The sequence below is a fragment of the Antedon mediterranea genome, chromosome 4 (assembly GCF_964355755.1).
Source record: "Antedon mediterranea chromosome 4, ecAntMedi1.1, whole genome shotgun sequence".
Classification (NCBI taxonomy): domain Eukaryota; kingdom Metazoa; phylum Echinodermata; class Crinoidea; order Comatulida; family Antedonidae; genus Antedon; species Antedon mediterranea.
Genome location: NC_092673.1, coordinates 27,686,454 through 27,706,832, shown reverse-complemented (window position 1 = coordinate 27,706,832; position 20,379 = coordinate 27,686,454). Strand labels below are relative to the sequence as shown.

General features: G+C 33.4%; 1 protein-coding gene and 1 non-coding gene across 5 annotated transcripts; both read right to left on the bottom strand.

Moving 5' to 3' along the window:
* Window positions 1-19,457, bottom strand: LOC140047112 (far upstream element-binding protein 1-like). Of its 4 annotated transcripts, none has more exons than XM_072091936.1 (21): window positions 19,272-19,456; window positions 16,967-17,114; window positions 16,839-16,881; window positions 16,332-16,387; window positions 15,712-15,783; window positions 15,239-15,296; window positions 14,756-14,900; window positions 14,204-14,302; window positions 13,510-13,557; window positions 13,158-13,223; window positions 12,733-12,835; window positions 11,256-11,353; window positions 10,297-10,552; window positions 9,677-9,837; window positions 8,854-8,921; window positions 8,616-8,724; window positions 7,763-7,904; window positions 6,985-7,074; window positions 5,703-5,920; window positions 5,041-5,089; window positions 1-2,717 (listed from the first exon to the last, which is right to left on the bottom strand). In XM_072091936.1, the coding sequence occupies exons 1-20, from the start codon at window positions 19,353-19,355 to the stop codon at window positions 5,078-5,080; spliced, it is 2,076 nt and encodes a 691-aa protein (XP_071948037.1). In that variant the 5' UTR covers window positions 19,356-19,456; the 3' UTR covers window positions 1-2,717; window positions 5,041-5,077. The 4 variants fall into 4 exon arrangements, with proteins under 4 accessions (XP_071948037.1, XP_071948036.1, XP_071948040.1 ...); XM_072091935.1 differs by having other exon boundaries at window positions 1-1,207; XM_072091939.1 differs by lacking the exon at window positions 6,985-7,074 and having other exon boundaries at window positions 1-1,207; window positions 19,272-19,457.
* LOC140048152 (small nucleolar RNA SNORD36) lies at window positions 11,046-11,120 on the bottom strand. Its single transcript, XR_011845060.1, has one exon. It is a non-coding gene; the product is annotated as a small nucleolar RNA SNORD36 (small nucleolar RNA).
* Window positions 19,458-20,379: the final 922 nt, after the last annotated feature.

The following is a 20,379-nucleotide window of genomic DNA, read 5'->3' as shown; positions in this document are numbered from 1 at the left end:
TCGAATGAAACATTTTATTATAAACATACAATAAATCAATTACAAGCATGAAAGTGAATAATACAATTAATTTGTTAACAATATGCACCAAATGCTAGGCCTACTAGGCTTCTTGCTTGCATTAACCATCCATGGTACGGAGGTGGGTACCAGCTCCTGCTACACACCTGATCATAGACTTCTCTAGAACTTGGGCCTACACCTCAATGCGAGTGCCTGATCCTAAACACACACACACACAACAATCACAAACACAAAAACAAGTCAACAATAACATGTTGTTTAGTTATACATTAGCTGAAGTAAAAACACAATGAACATTCTGCCAATATTTCTAATTATGTAGAATTCCTGAACTCGCTTCACAAACTATTTAGTAGTGCATGTTACTAGATATCATTCTAAAACCATAGTAAATTTGTTGTTAAACAACTAAAAGATAAGAATTAAGTGAGTTAGCAAATTTATATTGGAAATACAGTGCTGTAACTAATTTAGTATTTCACCAAATTCTACATAGTTTAACTGCAGGAATTAAAAATAACATGAAACAAAATTGTAGGCTCTGTTGTCGTAACACATACTTACCTAAATGCTTATTCCTCACTTAAATAAAATTTTACATTTCAACCAAGACAAGTATTATTATCAATTAACATCTCTAATGTAAGTCAATGGTAAATAATATAATTAACAAGCTATATTTTATACATAATGAATGTGAACATTAAGCACATTATTTGATTAGGGAATCATTTACTGAATGATTCAAATTTGTACTAGTTACTTACGACAACGATGAGGTCATCCTGCCAATCTCGGAGGTCATCGGACACCTACTCAAGGAAGACAGCACATCTTAAGCATATTAACGATAATTTACAGAAAAAAAAATGTAAAAAAATTGACAGGCGTATACAATACAACTTAAATTGACCCAATAATCTTAACTACAGTAAAACATTTGTAACCGTTTCTTACCTTCGTTAAATATTTACATGAAGTTTACACTATAAAAACACTTCCTAAATATTTAAATTCTAATTTGACCGGACTTGCAAGTATTTAAATCAACATCTGAAGGTAATGGTCATCATCGGACGTCAAAAGGTCAATGATACTCGTCGATAATGAATCAATCAATAGATCGATTCCAATCAATCAAATTTATCAATACATAATGTGTGATCAACTCCAACATTGTAGCCTGGAAATATATAAAAATATACATGTTGCAACATCATGGAATTCAAGTGTTTTAAACAATATTAACAACTTCATCATCACTGTCACTCATCAACATGGTGCAAAAACAAAACAAACTTCATTAACAATTAAACTCACACAAGCATACTATATCAGGAAGTGTGACTTCATTCTCACTATGTCCCTGTAAATTCAATCCTCACTACGCCAAATTCAATCCTCACTACGCCAAATTTAATCTTGACCATTTAACACTAAATCACCATGCAAAACCACTCCGCCACCATGCAATGACATCGTCTATTCTCGCTATTTAAGGTCAATCACCCCTGTGCAAATGTGCACCCATCACATGTAAACTGAAATGCTTAGGTAACCCATCACCATTTTTCAACTTCATACCCATTTTCATTTCAAGCAATGAATAATTAATAAAAAGTGAAATAAAATGCATAGTTATTAGTATTTGTAAAATGTACAAACTTACACATGTAAATCACATTATTAAAAATAATATACATTTAAAAAATCCTCAAAACAAAAAATAAACAAACAACATCAACAAAAACAATTCATGATTTGGAAGAAACTAGAAATGTAACCATTTAAACTATCCCTGTACTGTAATAGATACTAATTAATATATTCATTCATTATATTTAAATGCAGAAACAAAAATCAGCCTGTCTAAGATATATCCTAACATTAGTTATAATAGAGCTTAGTCAAATATGATAGCTTTAAACGATATACTGTATATAAGAGAAAATCCTATGTTTTAACACCGATAATAAATTATATAATACAAGGACTATTTTTATGAAAGATCTGCAATATTGAATGTATGGTCTTTCATGGAGGAGGAATAAATAAAAAAAAAAGAATAAATCAAAATGTATTCATTCAAAAAGTAGTAATAATAAAGAATGAGATTTGAGAATAGTAAAAACACAAATTACATCAACGTGATCAATCAGAAAATACTTCCAATAATCAATCAATAGTTATCAATAGCCAATAATCAATAAATGAGGAAAATGTCAATCTTATAGTGTTAACAGCAGATTTAAAATTCCATTTTGAGTTTTAAAGCACAATTAAAATATGAGAACTGTAAAATTATCTGCAAGGATACGAAATTCATTTTTATAATAGCAACCAAAAAAAAAAAACCAGACATGAATTATTGTTTAAAAATATCATGGTATGATCAATAAAAATAGAAGCATTTATTTTATTTAAAAAAAACAAAACAATGTTATTGATGAAGTTTATTTAAATTTCCTATCAAAATATTAATCATGTATCACATTTAAAATTCAATAGTATAGTAGTACGATAGTTTATCATCATAAAAAAATATATAATTTCATATCATATTCAGTATCATCATAAAAAGAACAATGTATGGTTATGGTATTAAATTATTAAAATCATTGTCAAGATGAAATGAATTGTTACTTTAATTTGGTGATGTATCTACACGCTTCACCGAATACAACTCTAGCAGTCTGTTTGGAAAGTAAAAAACAAAAACGGATCAAGCTAAGCAAATATATCAACAAATATCATATTATATCATTTATGCAAATGTCTTCAAATTCTAAAAATGCACCACATGTGTTTATTAACTGAATATGCAAATTGAGTGAATGTTCTATAAATACTATGCACGTTGACGTTGAATAATTCTATAATAAAATAATAATAATATACACAATTCATTCATTGAAAAATAATCATCAAAGACTAACAATTATTAGGAAAAAAACCAGACATAATGTTATTCTTTAAAAATCAAGACAAAACTGATTGGTTAAAAGTCATATGTAAATTATACTTCAATATTCAAATAGGAACACATGTTATTCAAATAGTTTATCAATCGCATAATAAACAAAAAAATGATATGGCATTCAACATATGGAAAATATGGCATTGAAATTGCATTACATAACACCAACCGATAAGTATGCATAGCTGATGGCAAAAAAAGTTTCTGTAGCCTATTAAGATTAAATTGTTATGGCCACTATATATCAAACAATGTCCCTGTAATAGTAAGTTTTATATACAATAGAAAAAATATGGAATTCTTTGGAATGATTGTAAAACTGTTCCAAAATATTTATTAAAATTATGTTTTATACAACAGCATAAAAAAGAAATAGTTTTGTATTTAAAACATGTACTGTAAAAAAAATGTGAGCATCATCAATATTATGCTAATTGTGAAAAGATTGGTTTGTTAATATTTCAAAATATATCATTGGTATCAAAAATACATTTTAATAAATAAATAAATAAATTTTATATTATAATGAAGACATAATAAATCAATAATCAGAATATTTAAATTTTAATTTAATTATATTATTTTTAGTCAGTTATTAATAAAAACATTTCATTAAATCTTTGTCATTAATATCAATTATGAATCGTTTAGACAGCATTGCTATTTGTATTTGTATACTTACAGTACAAGCCCAGCCCTGGCAGAAGTCTTCTTGGTAAATGATATGCATCAACAACTTACATGCAACAACAAGCCTTATTATATAATAAGTAATACTTTCCTAATAATTCCCCTGATGGTGTATTAAGTTTTATGAATGTTTATTTATAGTATGTAAATAATGTAAACAGCTATTGTGGGTAAAATGTACTTGTGAATGTAAGGGTAAACAGACAGGGTGCTACAAGGCCCATGGGGGGTGTTTTGGTATTCCAAACAAACCAAAAAATGTTATCCTTCCAGCAAAACTTACCGCTGTAAAGGGCTTGATAAGGAGTTTCGTTTGAGAGCTAACCAGTGATATCGCGTGCTATATTTACATTATGGGTTTTTTACCTCTAATCTTTTGGTATGCAAGAACCTATTGGGCTTATGCATTGAAAATCCAAAAATTATAAGTACATTTTTTAACATTTGGATAAAAATATAAACATATATGGTAAAAAAATATCAAAAAACATACTTCATGAATTGTTTGATTAGATTGAAATAATCATTCATTAATAATTCATTCATTATTTCATAAAATAATTATCAAGTTATTTATAGTTATGCAATTGAAATAGTTCCAATTGTATTAAAAATAAAAACATGTATGGTAAAAAAAATATAAAAAAACATACTTCATGAATTGTTTAATTAGATTGACATGATCAAATTCATCAATAAATCATTCTTTAGTTCATAAAATAATCAAATCATTTATAAAGTTATGCAATTAAAATAGTTCCAATTTCAGATCAATAACCAACCTAACTATCTCAAAACAAACCTAAAATCAGACAAAACCAAATTATGCCTATTTAACATCAAAGAAACAATAATAATCAATAACATCCATGTATACATAAAACAATTAATAGATGTTTTGAGGCAAGAGAATGAAAACAATGATTGAACTGGAAAAGTATATTTCAATATCATGATACGCATCAACAATCACACCAATAAGAGGTAATATACGACCCCTCTTGTATCCAGATCGGATATAATGGCTGGGGGAGGTTAGGAGAATCGGAATTGATGCAGAAATAAGAATAAAATGTTCTTATAACAATACAAGTCAATTTCACCTCAACATCATCAACCAATCAACACACAAGCGTACAAAAAGTGGGGATGAAAAATGGCAGGACGGGCGATGAAGAAAAGGGATTTCAAGAATTATTAAAAACTTATTGCACAAATGACAATTACTATTAGTCTACAGTATTAAAGCATTGCAAAAATTGTTAGAAAGTTTAAAAAAATGTTTGCATAAAATTTGGCAAATTAAATAAAAGAGCCATATGAATATTAGTTTGAAATCATAAGTTCACCTGTTTTAGTTGCTAGTGAAAATTGTTTATCTTGCTTCTAGTACTGAGGCTGAAAAACAAAAAAGGTTTGGTTCAGAATTGATGTATTAAAGCAATTAAAATCCACAACTTGAATTCGTTATCTACTAAATAACAAGTTGCAGTAGATGTGGACGGCACATTCAATCACTTTCTTCTCCCCTAATGCTTGCTTGGTTCCGACTAGAGGCAACGTAAAAACGTAATGCAACATAGACATAACGCAACGTAAAGACATAACGCAACACAAGTGATTTGACCAATCACTGGCGATTGATTATTTAAACTGTTGCTTGTCATTGGTCAACTCGCTTATGCTTAAGGGTCCCTCTATGTCGGGTTCTGCCACCAAACTGCACCTGTTATGTTATGTACATATTGCCATTTCCTTAACAAGTATTACAAATTTTTTTATAATGATTTTCAGTCTATTGAAAAATCCCAAAAGAAAGATCAGTTCCATTTTGTGCTGACCAAAGAAAAAGACTAGTTTTTGATAAGAACGACTGACTTAGGTCAGGTGGTGAATCGATCGTCTCCTGGACCTAGAAACCATCAAAACTGTGTCAAGACAAGGAGCGAGGACACACGTCCCAATATTCCAACATATGCACAATAAACTAACATAACATTCTTCAAAATACCTGTTGTTGCGTTGGCTGTGGTTGTGCCTGTCCTCCCTGTGTCTGTGGATAATAATAGCCTTGCTGTCTCCAGTACTCTGCCCATTCAGCGCTGTAGTCCTGTGAACCAGAGCCGCCGGCTGCTGCTGACCCTTGTGATGTGGGAGCGGCAGGCTGAGGCTGGCTCGTTGGAGCTGGTTGTTGTGCTTGTTGTGGTTGGCTGGTTGGTGCTGCTGCAGCTAGAGGGACATAATAATTTAACTGTTTTAACTTCCTGTGCCCAAATAGGGTAGTGATATGCATTATTACTGCATGTTTCAGTATTAACAAACAGTAATATATCATACTAGTAAAATAATGTTAAAATTAGGATTGTGTGTATTGGTTACTAGAATTAAATTACAGATTACATGGCGGGTGAACTGTTTCAACACATGATAATATACACAAGAACTACATTTCTGCATATTTCTATTGTGCATTATAATCTATGAGTGACCATGGTCAACCTAAACATTGTACATACAAGGTTCCAACTAGGATATCCTTTATGAATATTTTGGTAAAATTTTTTCTAAACATCTATACAGTAAAGCTAAAATAGCCATATGTTTGGGTCCTTGCAGCAGTGCTAAAGTGAACTGTGGTTTATATCAAAATTATGTGTTTTATCAAAAACTGAAATTGTTGTGAGCTCACAGTGCTTGTGCATTCCCACATCACACAAACATGCAACCAGATACAACGATAGACTGTATACAGTAACATCACCCATTTGTTCATAATTTTTAATTATAGTTAACTCTTCCAATGCTGAACCCCCTGGGGACACCCCCATTCCCCACTCCTAAAGCCTGTTTTACACTAGGCGAAAAGCACAAATAAAAAGTGTCGGCATCAGAATTATATCTATATCTCTTTTTGCGATGAATTCTAGTTTCTTAAAATTTTGTTATTGCTTTTGCAGGAGTGCAAATAGTTTCTACTTTATGCGAAACACCTACCAGAACAAAACGGGCTAAAGATGGTGTTTAAATTTAGCATCCAAAAATTTTTTAAATGTTGGCAGTCATAATTAATAATCTGAGCATCATCTGTGACAACAATTGTATAAAATAAAGTGACTGTAATTGCTAAATAGATATTCTAAAACTGTGAAATGCCTGGCAAGCTTAAAAGCACAATTTCATACAAAAGCTAAGGTGTAGAAAGGGAGGCAAGAAAAAGTAAGTTAGAAGAAAGAAGAGTAAAGAAAATTCAACATTGCTGCAGATAGCTGTCGGATGTGAAAAACGCCACCTACCGGCGCCACCTTGTTGTTGTCGTAATTGCCGGTAGTATTCCTCCCAGGCACCGCTATAATCCGGTTGGCCGTCAGCAGACATTTTCACACCTAAAGTAGAGAACCAATCAAATAGTTAGCTGGGCGTTGATGTATTCTGTTGAACGATGAGGGTTGTTGAATTAAGAAAGGGAGTAACAAAGAGAAGAGTTTTAAAAGATGGTTTAAGCTCTGTCTACACTATCAAACTTGGTGTGACAAAAAAATGTGATATACAAGGACATGATGGTATCATATCACTACCATATTTGGGCACATCACTCTTTTTCATGATCAAACTAGTTTGATAGTGTAGACAGAACTTTATATGATGGTTTAGAATCTTTTTTAGGATGCATTTGATATTGCAAAAAAAGATTAATATAAGGGAGGATTTATTTCACACCTTAAATATTTGTCCAATACAGTGCCAGCATCATAGCTATGCTAACTATGCATGCACACACTGAACGTCAACATTTAAATTGTTCATTATCACGGTTGTACTAGGCTACGACAAATGCGCATTTACCAGTCTAGTAGAATGGATTTCTGTATGGGTCGAATATATATGCCGCTTAACATATTATATTGCAATAGCTCACGCGCGATTGCCAACTGTGTTAATTCCCTTAAACCAGTGATAAATAAAACAATTTAATTTTCATGCAAAACTCAAACCCTAAAAAGTGTGTTGAAAAGGGTATTAAATATGATTGCATTGCAAGGTGTATGTATTGATATTTGAACTTGGACGTACCTTGAGGGGCTGCCGGTGACTGTGTTGATGTGTTTGTAGATGGAGTTGAAGCCGATGATGGCTGTGGTTGCGCTCCTCCTTGCTGAGGGTAGAACTGGGCATAATAAGAGGCCCAAGCGGCCATTGTGTCTGTCTGCGATTGCTGTAAAAACAAGTAACAATAATTTTTTGACAACCACAAAAATAAACAGTTTTTTAACTCGCCCAAAAACTCATACAATTCATATTTAACTTGATTTAAATTATAATTATCTATATCAGTTATAAATAATTTGTGGCTAGGCCTACTATCAAACCCATCCAATTGGGCAATGCCCTGGTAGTGTTAGCGAAAACCTAGCCTGTGTTTTCTGTAGCACACATTATACGCCCAACATCCATGGTAAAAGATGGTGGGTTCTAGCAGGTGCAAGTGGTACAGTTAACTTTTATGAAACTGGACACCCTTGGGCCGGCCCACTTCACAATTGAAAGAAGAGGGTTAGGTATTCAGGGAGTCAGAGTTGACTGTAAAATAAGATAATAATCTTGGTTATTCTTTACCTACAGGGTTACATAAAGGGCTTACTTGCTATTATTTGAGTTTGGACTATGGAACATAAAGAGGACCCGAAGACAGTCAGACAATTATAAATCAAAATAATATGGCTCCGTCTGTGTTGCTGTGGTCAGTCCTGGAGAGTACCAGAAAATGACCAAGTGTTACTGTGGTCAATCGTGGAGTAGACAAGACAGGTAATAGGAAATAACCAAGTGTTGCTGTGGTCAATCCTAGTGTGGACACGATAGGTACTATGAAATGACCAAGTTTAGCTGTGGACATGATAAATACCAGAATTAGATCAAAGCATACCTGTTGATTCCATTGTCCAAATGAATTACCCCATCCATGTGGGTTGTATGGCTGTGGAGGACCTCCTGGTGGTCCTCCTTGGGGAGGCTGATGTCCACCCTGTGGACCTCTGTAACCAAATAATAGGATCATTTAGAAAAAACACACTATATATATTTATGAATATACCATGTCTTGATTTATTTTCTAAAATCAATCAAAAATAGAAGGATGATTCAAACAATATCATTCTACATACCCTTGTGGTGGACCTTGTCCATATGGTGGTGCACCGCCTTGGGGAGGAGGTGGTCCTCTGGGATCATTCTACAACAGAAAATAGTACATTTGTTTCTTATGGATTGTGAAGAACAGTGTGGAAAGCAGCCAAAAAAAAAGTTGTTTTAAACATAAATAAAATTCAGTAAAGTTTTGTGGTTTTCTGTTGTTTCTTTAAGTGTTTTAAACTCTGTCTAAACATCAAACTTTGTGACAAAAATATGTGATGTGTCCATATATGGACATGATGACATCGTATCCCTACCATATATGGGCATATCACACTTATTTTGTGTAGACAAAGCTTTACACAGAAGTGATTCATTCACAATAATAAGCAAGATAATATTTTACAATCTGTTATTAAAAGCAGCAAAAAAAAACAAATACTACTACAGAACAAAAACAAAATGATGCGTGTGGCTAGGCCTACTATCAAACCCATCCAATTGGGCAATGCCCTGGTAGTGTTAGCGAAAACCTAGCCTGTGTTTTCTGTAGCACACATTATACGCCCAACATCCATGGTAAAAGATGGTGGGTTCTAGCAGGTGCAAAGAATTTGGGACCTCTTAGAAATGACAATTCTAGTCTATAAGATAATGGGAAAGTTGAGATACCGTATGACCCCAAGATATTGATTGGTCTTAGGAATGTAAAGCTCTGTCTACACTACCAAACTTTGTGACAACCAATGTGATGTGCTCATATATGGACAAAATGACACATCACTACCATATTTGGGCATATCACACTTATTTGACAGAGCTCTACAACTACAGAAGGAAAACATGGATACTTACATTACTTCCATTTATTTTCTCATTAATTAAGAACTTTGCGTGATCAATCTGTTCTTGTGTACCACGAATAAAGAACAACTTCTGTCCTGGTGGCCCATTGTTCCGACTGATCTCAACATGAGCACCGCTTGTAGTCTTAATGTTATTTATACTTTCGCCACCTGTCATTTATGCAAATTAGATATGCAAATACATTAACAATAATTACTTTATCCTTAAGTAAAGCAAATGATAACAAAATAAGATAACAAAATAAAATAGCAAAATAAATCCTTTCTATTTAATAGAATTGTTCAGTTGTGGCTAGGCCTACTATCAAACCCATCCAATTGGGCAATGCCCTGGTAGTGTTAGCGAAAACCTAGCCTGTGTTTTCTGTAGCACACATTATACGCCCAACATCCATGGTAAAAGATGGTGGGTTCTAGCAGGTGCAAATAATTTGGGACCTTTTATATTCTGGTTTTGGAAGTGGTATTGGGAGAGTATTGATAAAATTTTTTTTTAAATTATTATCTAGCAAACTTTTTCTGAAATCATACATTGTAGTAAAAAACAGTTACTTCAGTAAAATAAATTTGACCGGATCCCTAATTAAATTACTATGATTGATTATGTACCTTTACCAATGACAATGCCGCATTTGTTAGCCGGTACACCATACTCCAGTGTATTCATACCACCTGGCCCTCCTCCTCCTCCTCCTCCTCCATGAGGGGGGCCACCATGGGGACCACCATGATGAGGTGGGGGTCCTCGTGGACCTCCCATTCCTGGTGGTCCTCTATTGAAGCCCCCTCGTCCACCTCTAAATCCTCCACGTCCACCTCCTCTACCACCTCTCATAGACATGCCGTTTCCACGATCACCATCTCTCTACAAAATTAAACCCAAATTGAAGTTGTTTTTTTAGGCAAAACAAACCATATAAAGTAACTATTTACAAACTCTTAAATACAAATCAACAGGTAATTAAAAACATTAAAAAAATGAAGAATTAATCAAATCAGGCAATTTTGCATTTAAAAAACAAAAATAAGGATACAACACCAACCACCACTCAAGATTTTAATTTAGTTTTTTCATATAATTTTTTTTTCTGATCCATTTTTTTTGGTAAAAGTGAATAACTATTATGTGAAATTAAAATGTAATATTCACCAATGTTTTTTTCCCAGAGGGCTAATACAATCTAAAAAAAATGTATTCTTTAACAAATTGATATTGGTGTGGTATTGACTAATAAATAGATGTTGCATGACTTTGTCCTTGACCACATACACACTTTCTCTCTAACAAAGAGAGCAACTAACCACATGTAAAAAAAAAACAATGTACGATTATACATATGGTGAAGGTAGCACACGTGCTTGCTCAGTATTAAAAAGCTCGGTTTTTGTATCCACATGGACATTCAGGTGAAGAAATTCAAACATCATTGCAAGCTCAAAACAAGGAAAGTTTGATATGCCCAAATATGGTAGTGATATGGTTAAATATGGTAGTGATAAATAATCATGTCCATATATGGGCACATAAAGTTTGATAGTGTAAACAAGGATTTAAGCTGCTGACTTACATTAGCATTGGCAATGAGTGTCTCTATTTCACTTGCAGCTTTCATGACTGCATCCTCAGCTCCAGACACAACAGCTATTCTTTCAGGACCACCATCATCTGAGAAAAAAAACAAGATATTAACATTAATCTTGAGTTGCCATGGATGTAGCCCTCTTCTTTTTACTCGGGGTACCCGAGTCTAGGACTTACTCATTTTCTCCTCCTCCATCTGGACACTATTAAGTAAAAAGTGCGATTTTTAAAGTACTACTCCTCCATTATTAGTTGTAGTATTGAGCTGGGATTTGGCATGAATATACTACAGGGACATGTCCTCAAATCTATAGATCCGGATTTTTAAATTTCAAACCGGATGCAGCCATATGACGTCTCGAAGATGGTACCATATAGCCGTATTTGGTAGGTTATTCATGTGTATGTGACGTCACATCCCGTCTTATGACGTCATTACAGCTTCATTTGCTGTACCCCGAGTATCGCACATTCGTGCTTTTTTGTTAATTAATTTGTTTAATTAAGAAGCCACAATGTGTGACACACACCACAGCGTTATGTAGTTATATGCGGCTTCTTGGCGTAGTGATTATCACGTTTGCTTAACACGCAGAAGGTACCTGGTTCGAGCCCGGGCGAAACCTTTTTTTTAAACTTTATGGTGAAAAGTACTGTATACGGAATATGATAATTATACACAGTATATCTTATTTTTATTATTTTTTAAATACTTATTTTGTGTAATCGGTAATTATCACTTTTACACATGTTTATTTTGCTTTGTGCTTATTACCATATTTATTTGTAATTTAAATGGATTAAAAAACTTTCTGTAACCCACATTTTTAGTGTAAGTGGGTTTCATAGTGTAGTGGTTGTCAAGTCTGCTTAACACGCATAAGGTCCCGGTTCAAGCCCTGGCGAAACCTATTTTTCTTTAACTTTATGGTGAAATAACTGTATATGTCTGTATACAGCTTCTTTCGCTGTACCGAGTATTGCACATTCGTGCTTGTTTGAAGTGTTTTTAACAAACAGAGACCATCTGCGAAAATGCTATTCAACTCATTAAAATTTTTTTGTCCAGTCCTATACCTAGCCAGATTACTCCTTTAGGTAGACCTACATTTTTTTTCAGTTGCTTATGCTTGCCCCAATTTGACAGAAAAAGGACGCTCCTATAAAAATCCTGGCTTTGTAGGGCAACAGCAAACAAAGTAATTTTGCCAGACATAACTGATATGCTGTGAGGGTTGCATTGATCAGTAAAGGCTTCACTAGGTTTGACCGAACTCAAGAAGTGAGATCAACAATCTTTATTGAATCTCATGACTTTTTCTACTATTAAGTAACTACAGTAACACAAATTAGTTCAAAAAATTTAACACATGCTTGTGAATGTGAGATCACTCTCATATCGTCGGCGCATTCTGTATAAGTCTCGCAATTCTTCTAGTTACAAAATATAAAAACAAACCAACCGTCTTGGAACTGGACTCTGGCTCCAGACTCCACCTGGATTTTCTTAATCGTCTCCCCTTGTCTACCAATCACAATGCCTACTGCAAATTTAGGAACCGGCACCTAAAGTAAAAAACAGGTCAATAAACGGGTCAGTAAAAATTGTTTTATGCGACTATTACTATTGCATAAAATTATAAATAATTGTTATGTAAAAAACTTGCTGATTTTTATTTATTCAGATATCTTCCAAAAAATTATACAAACCAATTTTGGAATTTGTTATTTATTTATACTGGGTAACCTCTTCAGTCAAAGACTGGACTACCAAATTTATAACTATAATAAGATTGTACTTATACAATAAAAATATACAACTATAATATAAGAACAAATGTGTATTATAATAAAATTATAAATAAATGTAGGTGCTGCGATTGCTTACCTCACGGCCATTAGGTGGTGGACCTCGTCTTTGAAATGAATTACCCATGTTTCCACCACGATTAATCTAAAAGATAATAAACATAAACAAATTACAACAGGTGCAAAAGGTCTTTCTATTCTGTTTCGCACACTTATGTCCATGCTTTTATTATTGTTTCAGTTTGTTAAGCTCTATCAAACTTTGTGACAAAAAAAATTTGATGTGCCCATATATAGACATGATGAAGTCATATCACTACCATATTTAGGCATATCACTACCATATTTGGCCACATCACACTTGTTTTGTCAAACTAGTTTGATAGTGTAGACAGAGCTTTACATCCTTATTTAGAGATAACTTTACCTACCTCATTTCCCTTTGACTCCAGCAGGTCATGTACTTTGCGGAAGGCTTCCTGAAATAGAAAATTAGTATGATAACTACCCAATTGAAATTGTATACTCTTTTGAGGGAAGTTATTTATAAACAAATCTTAATAAATGATAGCGACGATTCATTTTATGACTGGTTTTCGGACACAATCCACCAATCATACCATGGAAGCAATATGTGTTAGCAGATAACCATGTTCATTTGTAGACCGTTGCCAATTTTCAGTAATCTTCCGAAACACTATCTGCTACTTTAATACTTACAATATTACTTATATATTATATCTTTTAAATTGACTGTAAACCTCTAATTAAACTTTTCAGTATTTATTATTCAACTCCGTTTCCAATAATAGTCAATATAAACAATTAATTTTTTTTATTATCATTACTGTAAATAATCATTGTATATATTTTATAATTAATATTTATATTGTTTTTTGTTTGTGTAAAAATCTACTGTAATATTATACCTCATTATGGTTACCATTATAAAAAAAAGGACGATTGATTGAATAAAGTTCATTTATATTTAATTAAAAAGATACCATTTTGTTCATTGATTCAACCTAACATTAGTATAACTTATAATGATAAGAAACTAAAATTCTTTCACACATTCGTGCAAATTAATGTAACATTTACAGAGTTGGTTACGAGCTACCATACCTGCACTTTAGATGGTTCACCGGTTACTCTAAGTGGTTTGTCAATACCAATATTTTGAGGTCCATCCTGTATCATGGTCATTCTCACACCAATCTCCTCCTGTGAATATAAATCGGATTAAATCATTTGCATACACTAGATATTGACAGCAATATACTAAACTACTTCTCAGTAATGAAAATTATCATCCGGTTGATGCTTCCTCAGGCCTAGAACCTAACCCTGGTCATCAGTGCAATATTAGTAGTCTAGTGGTATGAGCGTAAAGCTTGTGATCAGGAGGTCGTGGGCTAGTTGCACCCAAAATGTGTTCTCATATATCCAAGTAAGGGCAAAACATCTGTACTAGTACACCGGGGTCACCCCGTACTCGTCTACTGTACTAGGTTCTTTCTAGATGTGTACACTGGACCTACGGTTTATAGTCCTTATCCGAGAAGACTTGTTCTACCACCAGAACCATGGAGCGAGTGAGCGTTGAACCCTTTCCGGTCTTATGGCTACGTAATTACGGTTCCACTGTCTTCCTTAATAACTTCTAATTTCACTAACCTGTAACTGTCTTATCGTCTCGCCTCCTTTGCCAATGACAAGTCCCACTTTGTTGCCTGGAATCATCATCTCTTCCGTCATTGTACCCTCTGCTTCGGTCATTTTGGCTTTGGCTATTATTTTATCTAGTTGACTTTTTGCAGTCCTGAAATAAGTTAAAGCAGATAGTTATCTTGCGGTAAGTAAGTACATTTTAAGAATAAAATCTACATTTGCATAATTTTTTTTTCAAAAAAGAATTTATAAGCACATTTTTTGAACTTTTTTTTTAAAGGATATAGTTTCCACACTTATGAAAAAAAAGGATGAATAAAACCAAAATAAATTTAGTTAAATAGTTATTCACTTTTCCAGGCATGAATCATTATTTTTTCAGGGGGACAATAAATCTTTGAGCATGATCATTCATGAAAAGAGCGCTATAGAAATTTGGTATCATTATTATTATCTTTAAAATGTATTTAAAAAAAAATTAATACTTACATTACAGCAACAGTACTGCCTGACAGCGTACACACACGATCAGACATGCCGTTGCTGTCTGCAGAAAAAATAAGTTCATTAAACATACTATTTAGTTATTAATGACGATATTGCTGAAAAAGACATACAAAAACGGTAAAAGCAGTAATAAGAGACAACATGGATTAATGTATAGATTAATGTATGCAGATTTGTATTAGCAACATAGTATAGTGATATCATGCATGCGTAAAAACGGGATGAGGGGTCAAGGGTCACGACCTAGAACTAAAATATACTAAATTATAATTAAGTTTGTCAATCACTAAAAACCAAACTGTAAATAAGTAGAATTATTAATTACATTTAAGTAAATTGTTTAAACACTAGCATTTTGAAAATGACCATTTAAAATGTAAATAGGAGTTCAACGATAAACGTTTCAAAATGTTTTAAACGGTTGACCTAGCAGTTTTTGAGGAAGAGAGGCCTACCTGGTGAGATCTGAACATTGCAACCGGTGTCAGTTTGTAGTCTGTTGATTTGCTCCCCACCTCGGCCGATAACTGGAAGACAATCGTGATTGTAACTAATAATTTAGGGAACCTATTAAAATACTATTCCTACTTAAAGTGTATATAGTCTTACAATACTATTCCTACTGAGAGTGTAAATAGTCTTAAAACACTATTCCTACTTAAAGTGTATATAGTCTTTCAATTTATATATAAAAAGTTGATTTGTGCATTCCCAAAATGGTTAAATGTAACTAAAATATGTGTATTTTAATTCTATATTATTAGATTGAGTCTAGTTTTTTGTCTAAGTACTCTCACTGAAGAATGATTAGTGTTACCCAAAATCTCTGCAATTTCTTTCTGGCCGTTTTACTTTGATTTAGCTTTTTGCTTATTTATATTTGTATCTCCATTGAGATTCAGCCAGCGATATCCACAGCTATTATTATAAGTAAGATCTTTGCCACAAGATGTGAATGCTTAAAAGACATGGGTGTGAAATGCTTTCATATCAGTATTCAGCCATATTTTCTGGCTACATCCATCTACATTGCACAATAAATAAAAAACATTGACAATTATTATCTTTTTCATACCTAATCCAACGAGACCGTCTGGTATTTTGTATTCTTCTGAGGCTTGTGCAGGCATGCTGAAGTAGAAACAAAGTGGGACGTCAGACGTCAACATTTATACATTGGTAGTATTAGTCAACTTGAATATATGTTCTAAACAAAACATATTTAATTTCTACCATTCTTCTTGTTTTAATATAATAATGAAGGTTTTTGTTCAGACAGTAAAGTAACAACTTTTATGCTGCTATTTTGGTCTCGGATATTTTCTGTTAGTTAGAGGCTTTCTTAAACCATGAATACAAAAATGGTCTTTAATATTATTCTTTAGGCCTTATATCCACATGCAGTTCCTATTTTACACCTAAACTCTATTCCAATGCATGGATTGCATCCACTTCAATTAAACTCATTTACATCCATTTATACAACTACAGTGTAAAGCTCTGTCTACACGATTAAACTAGAAAATAAATGGTAGTTGACATCATCATGTCACATACAGTTTGATAGGTTTAACATAATTACCCTTGTCGTTGTTGGGCCAATGCTGCTAACTGTGCACCAAAAGCTGTGAATAAATGAAAACAAATATGCATTCAATATATTAAAGTTAAAAGAAACACTTAATTTTGCGTGCTGAGATGAAAACTTACGGTCATTTTCAGCTGCTGATCTTTTAGAATCTGGCATGCCATCTGTGTCATCTATGGGTCGCTTCATGCCTAGGTTCATACCAGGAGGGGGTTCTATAATGCTTGGTGGTGGTGGACCACCAGATGCACTGCCAATCTTTGCTGCAATCTGTGTATGCAAATAATTAACAAATATTTTATATTGTATTGTAGACCACAGTTTTAACATTTTCCATTCTATCAATCCCAATCATAAGGAGGGTAATAGAAATCTACATCCAGACTTTCATATTTTTATGAAATAAAAATTAAGTTTTTCAATAATAATACAGACCCTAGTTAGGCCTACATCCTATATTATTATTATGTATTATTAATTTCTTTTATAAAATGGGCATTAAATAATAAAATGCTCTAAAATAATGTTTTGGCAAAAAAACAATTTAAAGACCCCTTCCCTGCAATTTTGGACGTTTTTTGGAAAATAATACATATATATCACTTTAAAAACATTAAACCATGTCATTCCTTGTCTTAAATGTACGTTTTATGGTAAATTATGATAAAAAGTGAGAAACAATGCACTACCTAAGTAGCTCGCGGCGATCGACCTCTCGTGGACGGTCTTAGGCCTAGCCTAGCTAGGCTTAGTTTTGTAGGCCTAGCTGGTAAACATCGGTAACGTACGAACATCGTACGCGAGCTATATACCTAGGGTAGATGTACCAGACCTCGGCAATGTGCCAAACCTCGGCAGGTTGTATTTATATTAGTTATAATTAATTAAATAATTGATATTTTTTGTTTATCTTAACGTATAATATACTTTATTTATAGGTGGTAAATATAAACCACCGATCGTTTACTAGACACCAGCGAAACATGTCTGCCAGTAGCCATAAACACTGAAACCTGAAGTGACATTTCAGCAAAATAGACCAATGAGCTAACACGTGACTGTTCCATTTAAAGTTCCAGGGCATGAAAAATTACACACGAGGGACACGTCTGGGATTGAAATAGGCTCCTACTGTAGTGTATCAACATTCCAGAATATTCCATTTTCAAACCAATGAAAAAATATAGGGTTTATGAGGGGTGTTAAGATGTTTGGTTGATAATTAATGATATGTGCCAGACTTCGGCACCTAACGGAAATAACTAATTAAATTAAATTATTTGCAATGTTGTTTATTAAATTTTATTCAAAATATAATTGTTGGTAAAATAAATTTAATATTGCTGTTTTTTGACTCATTTATTTCACATCTGGCCGTGGCTAGGCCTAGCCTAGCTAGGCCTGCTATTTCATCGACGATCGATTGCGCAATCGCTCGCGCGTAATTCCAGGGCTTGCTTGGGCAGCGTATGCCGAGGATTGGCAGACACATGCCGAGGTTTGGTAAATAAATAAAAAACACATTTTTTATTATTGTTTGTTAATTATAAATATTTATTCGATAATTCACACTGTATTTACTACTTATATAAATACTAAAAACTTTAGTATATATATATTTTGTGATGCTTTTAAAAAATACACGTAAATAACGAATTTCCCTGTAACCTGCCGAGGTCTGGTACATCTACCCTAGCCTGACGTTGTATAGTTGCTGCATTAATTGTCTTTCTATTTTTGCCAGACTCCGTTGATAAAAATTGGGGAAACCCGGTATTTTCGCTGAAAAGTTAGGAGTCTTCCATTTGTTTTGGCCTCATGATCGATCGAAAAGTGGGCGAATTACAGGTGAAAAACAAAAATATCAATCCGCGCGCAATGTATTTTGGGATTTATAGCGGGCCGCTATAATTATTAGAATCGACTTATTTTTCACATTTTTAACCGTTTAAAGACGAAAAAAGTTATCGCAATAGGACCATATAGTATTATTTTTCTTAAATTAGATCTAAAAAACGTAGGGAATGGGGCTTTAACTAGGCCTATATTATTACAGGGCATTTATTACAAGAGTATTCAGCTTTTTTTTACACAAAAGGAAATGAAATCAAAATAAAGTGGTTTTTTTGTTTAATTTAGTGTTATAAATTATTCACTTGATTTGATATTCATCATAACATCATATATTCATGTTAGCATAAAGTTCGGATCAGCAAATATGCCATAGTAATGCAAATAATAGCCTCTGAGGATCGAATGAGAATTCGTTTCCTTGTGTGACGGGGCTGGGACACGCCAAGCGTCTGATGTATGCCAAGCGTACATGCCGCGAAAGGCCAGCCGAGAAAGAGAGTGAGGGCCAGAACATTTTTCAGACGACACAAAGAGTGCCTCATTTAAACTTGGATTTTTTATTCATTTACAAACCTGTTTCGCTCTTTGCAGAGCATCAGCGAATGCTGGGTTGTTTCCAGCTGTGCCTGGAGGTGGTACTGCAGAAAAATCATTCATTTTAGACAATATTTTAAACAGAAATATTAACAACGAACATGTGCTGAAGCAAACTCCAAAATGGCTTTGTCGTCGGCGTTATTAGGTCACGTGATAATATGCATTTTGGCAAAAGAGGGCGGATGACCAAAAAAAGTACGCTTACAGCATGCAGAGAGTAATAAAAGTGATCCTTTTGTACCACTCACAGATCCAATATTAAAACGCAAAGTCTATATATTTTCAGATCTGCAAAAAAATTGTTAAAGTGTTTAACTAATTATCCTGTGTGACAGAGTACATGTTACGGCTTTCGTACTTTGAATCTTTCATTTTACATTTATGAGGGTTTGATTGAAGAAAAAAATACTTTCATTAAAGTTTAATTTCATTACTTTTTTCATTTATTATTATAATTACAATTCAGTACTTTCAATTTTTAGCTAGCCTATACCGGTACCAGTATGTTTGATTTGATACAATTTTAACGTCGTTACATTCGTTTGTTTATGTATGGAGGTATATACCTCCGTAGTAAATGTGTGATCATTCTTTATTGCAGGCCTTAATTTGTGATTTTAAAACAGAACGTAGGGGCTTACATTTATCCGCACCTAAATCTTGCAACATGAGACTAATGAACATCGTTGATCCCGCTCTCTGAAAATACGATACGACATTTCAACATTAAAATAAGTTAGAGGGAGGGGTAAATTTGTATTTATTTCATAGAGGAACGGACCAATCAAACATGGCCGCAGAAAGTGACGTTCACTAACAGCAGTCGTCGGAGGAGTTAAGTTTCTTACGTTATTGTGTAGCCTCCGATATTATTACAAATATTGTTTTAACAATGGGAGTATCGCGGCTGATTTATCCATCTTAATCTTCAAATTCTGCCCCTTAAGATTCCTCAAATGAGTTATTAAGGCGCCTTACGTGAAAGAGTCAATAGGGAAGTCAAACATAGACAATTATAGTGGCTTATTGATGTTTGTATAAGGAATTCAAGATTAATATATCGATCGGGTAATTGGTAATAGGC

What these genes read in the sequence shown, in the direction of transcription:
- LOC140047112 (XM_072091936.1), bottom strand. Translation starts at nt 19,355, where the DNA reads ATGAATGATTTTTCTGCAGTACCACCTCCAGGCACAGCTGGAAACAAC. An exon ending in CTCTGCAAAGAGCGAAACAG is followed by an intron (nt 17,115 to 19,271) that starts GTTTGTAAATGA and finishes TTGCATACACAG; the next exon opens with ATTGCAGCAAAGATTGGCAG. An exon ending in CAATGTTCAGATCTCACCAG is followed by an intron (nt 15,297 to 15,711) that starts GTAGGCCTCTCT and finishes TTTTTTCTGCAG; the next exon opens with ACAGCAACGGCATGTCTGAT.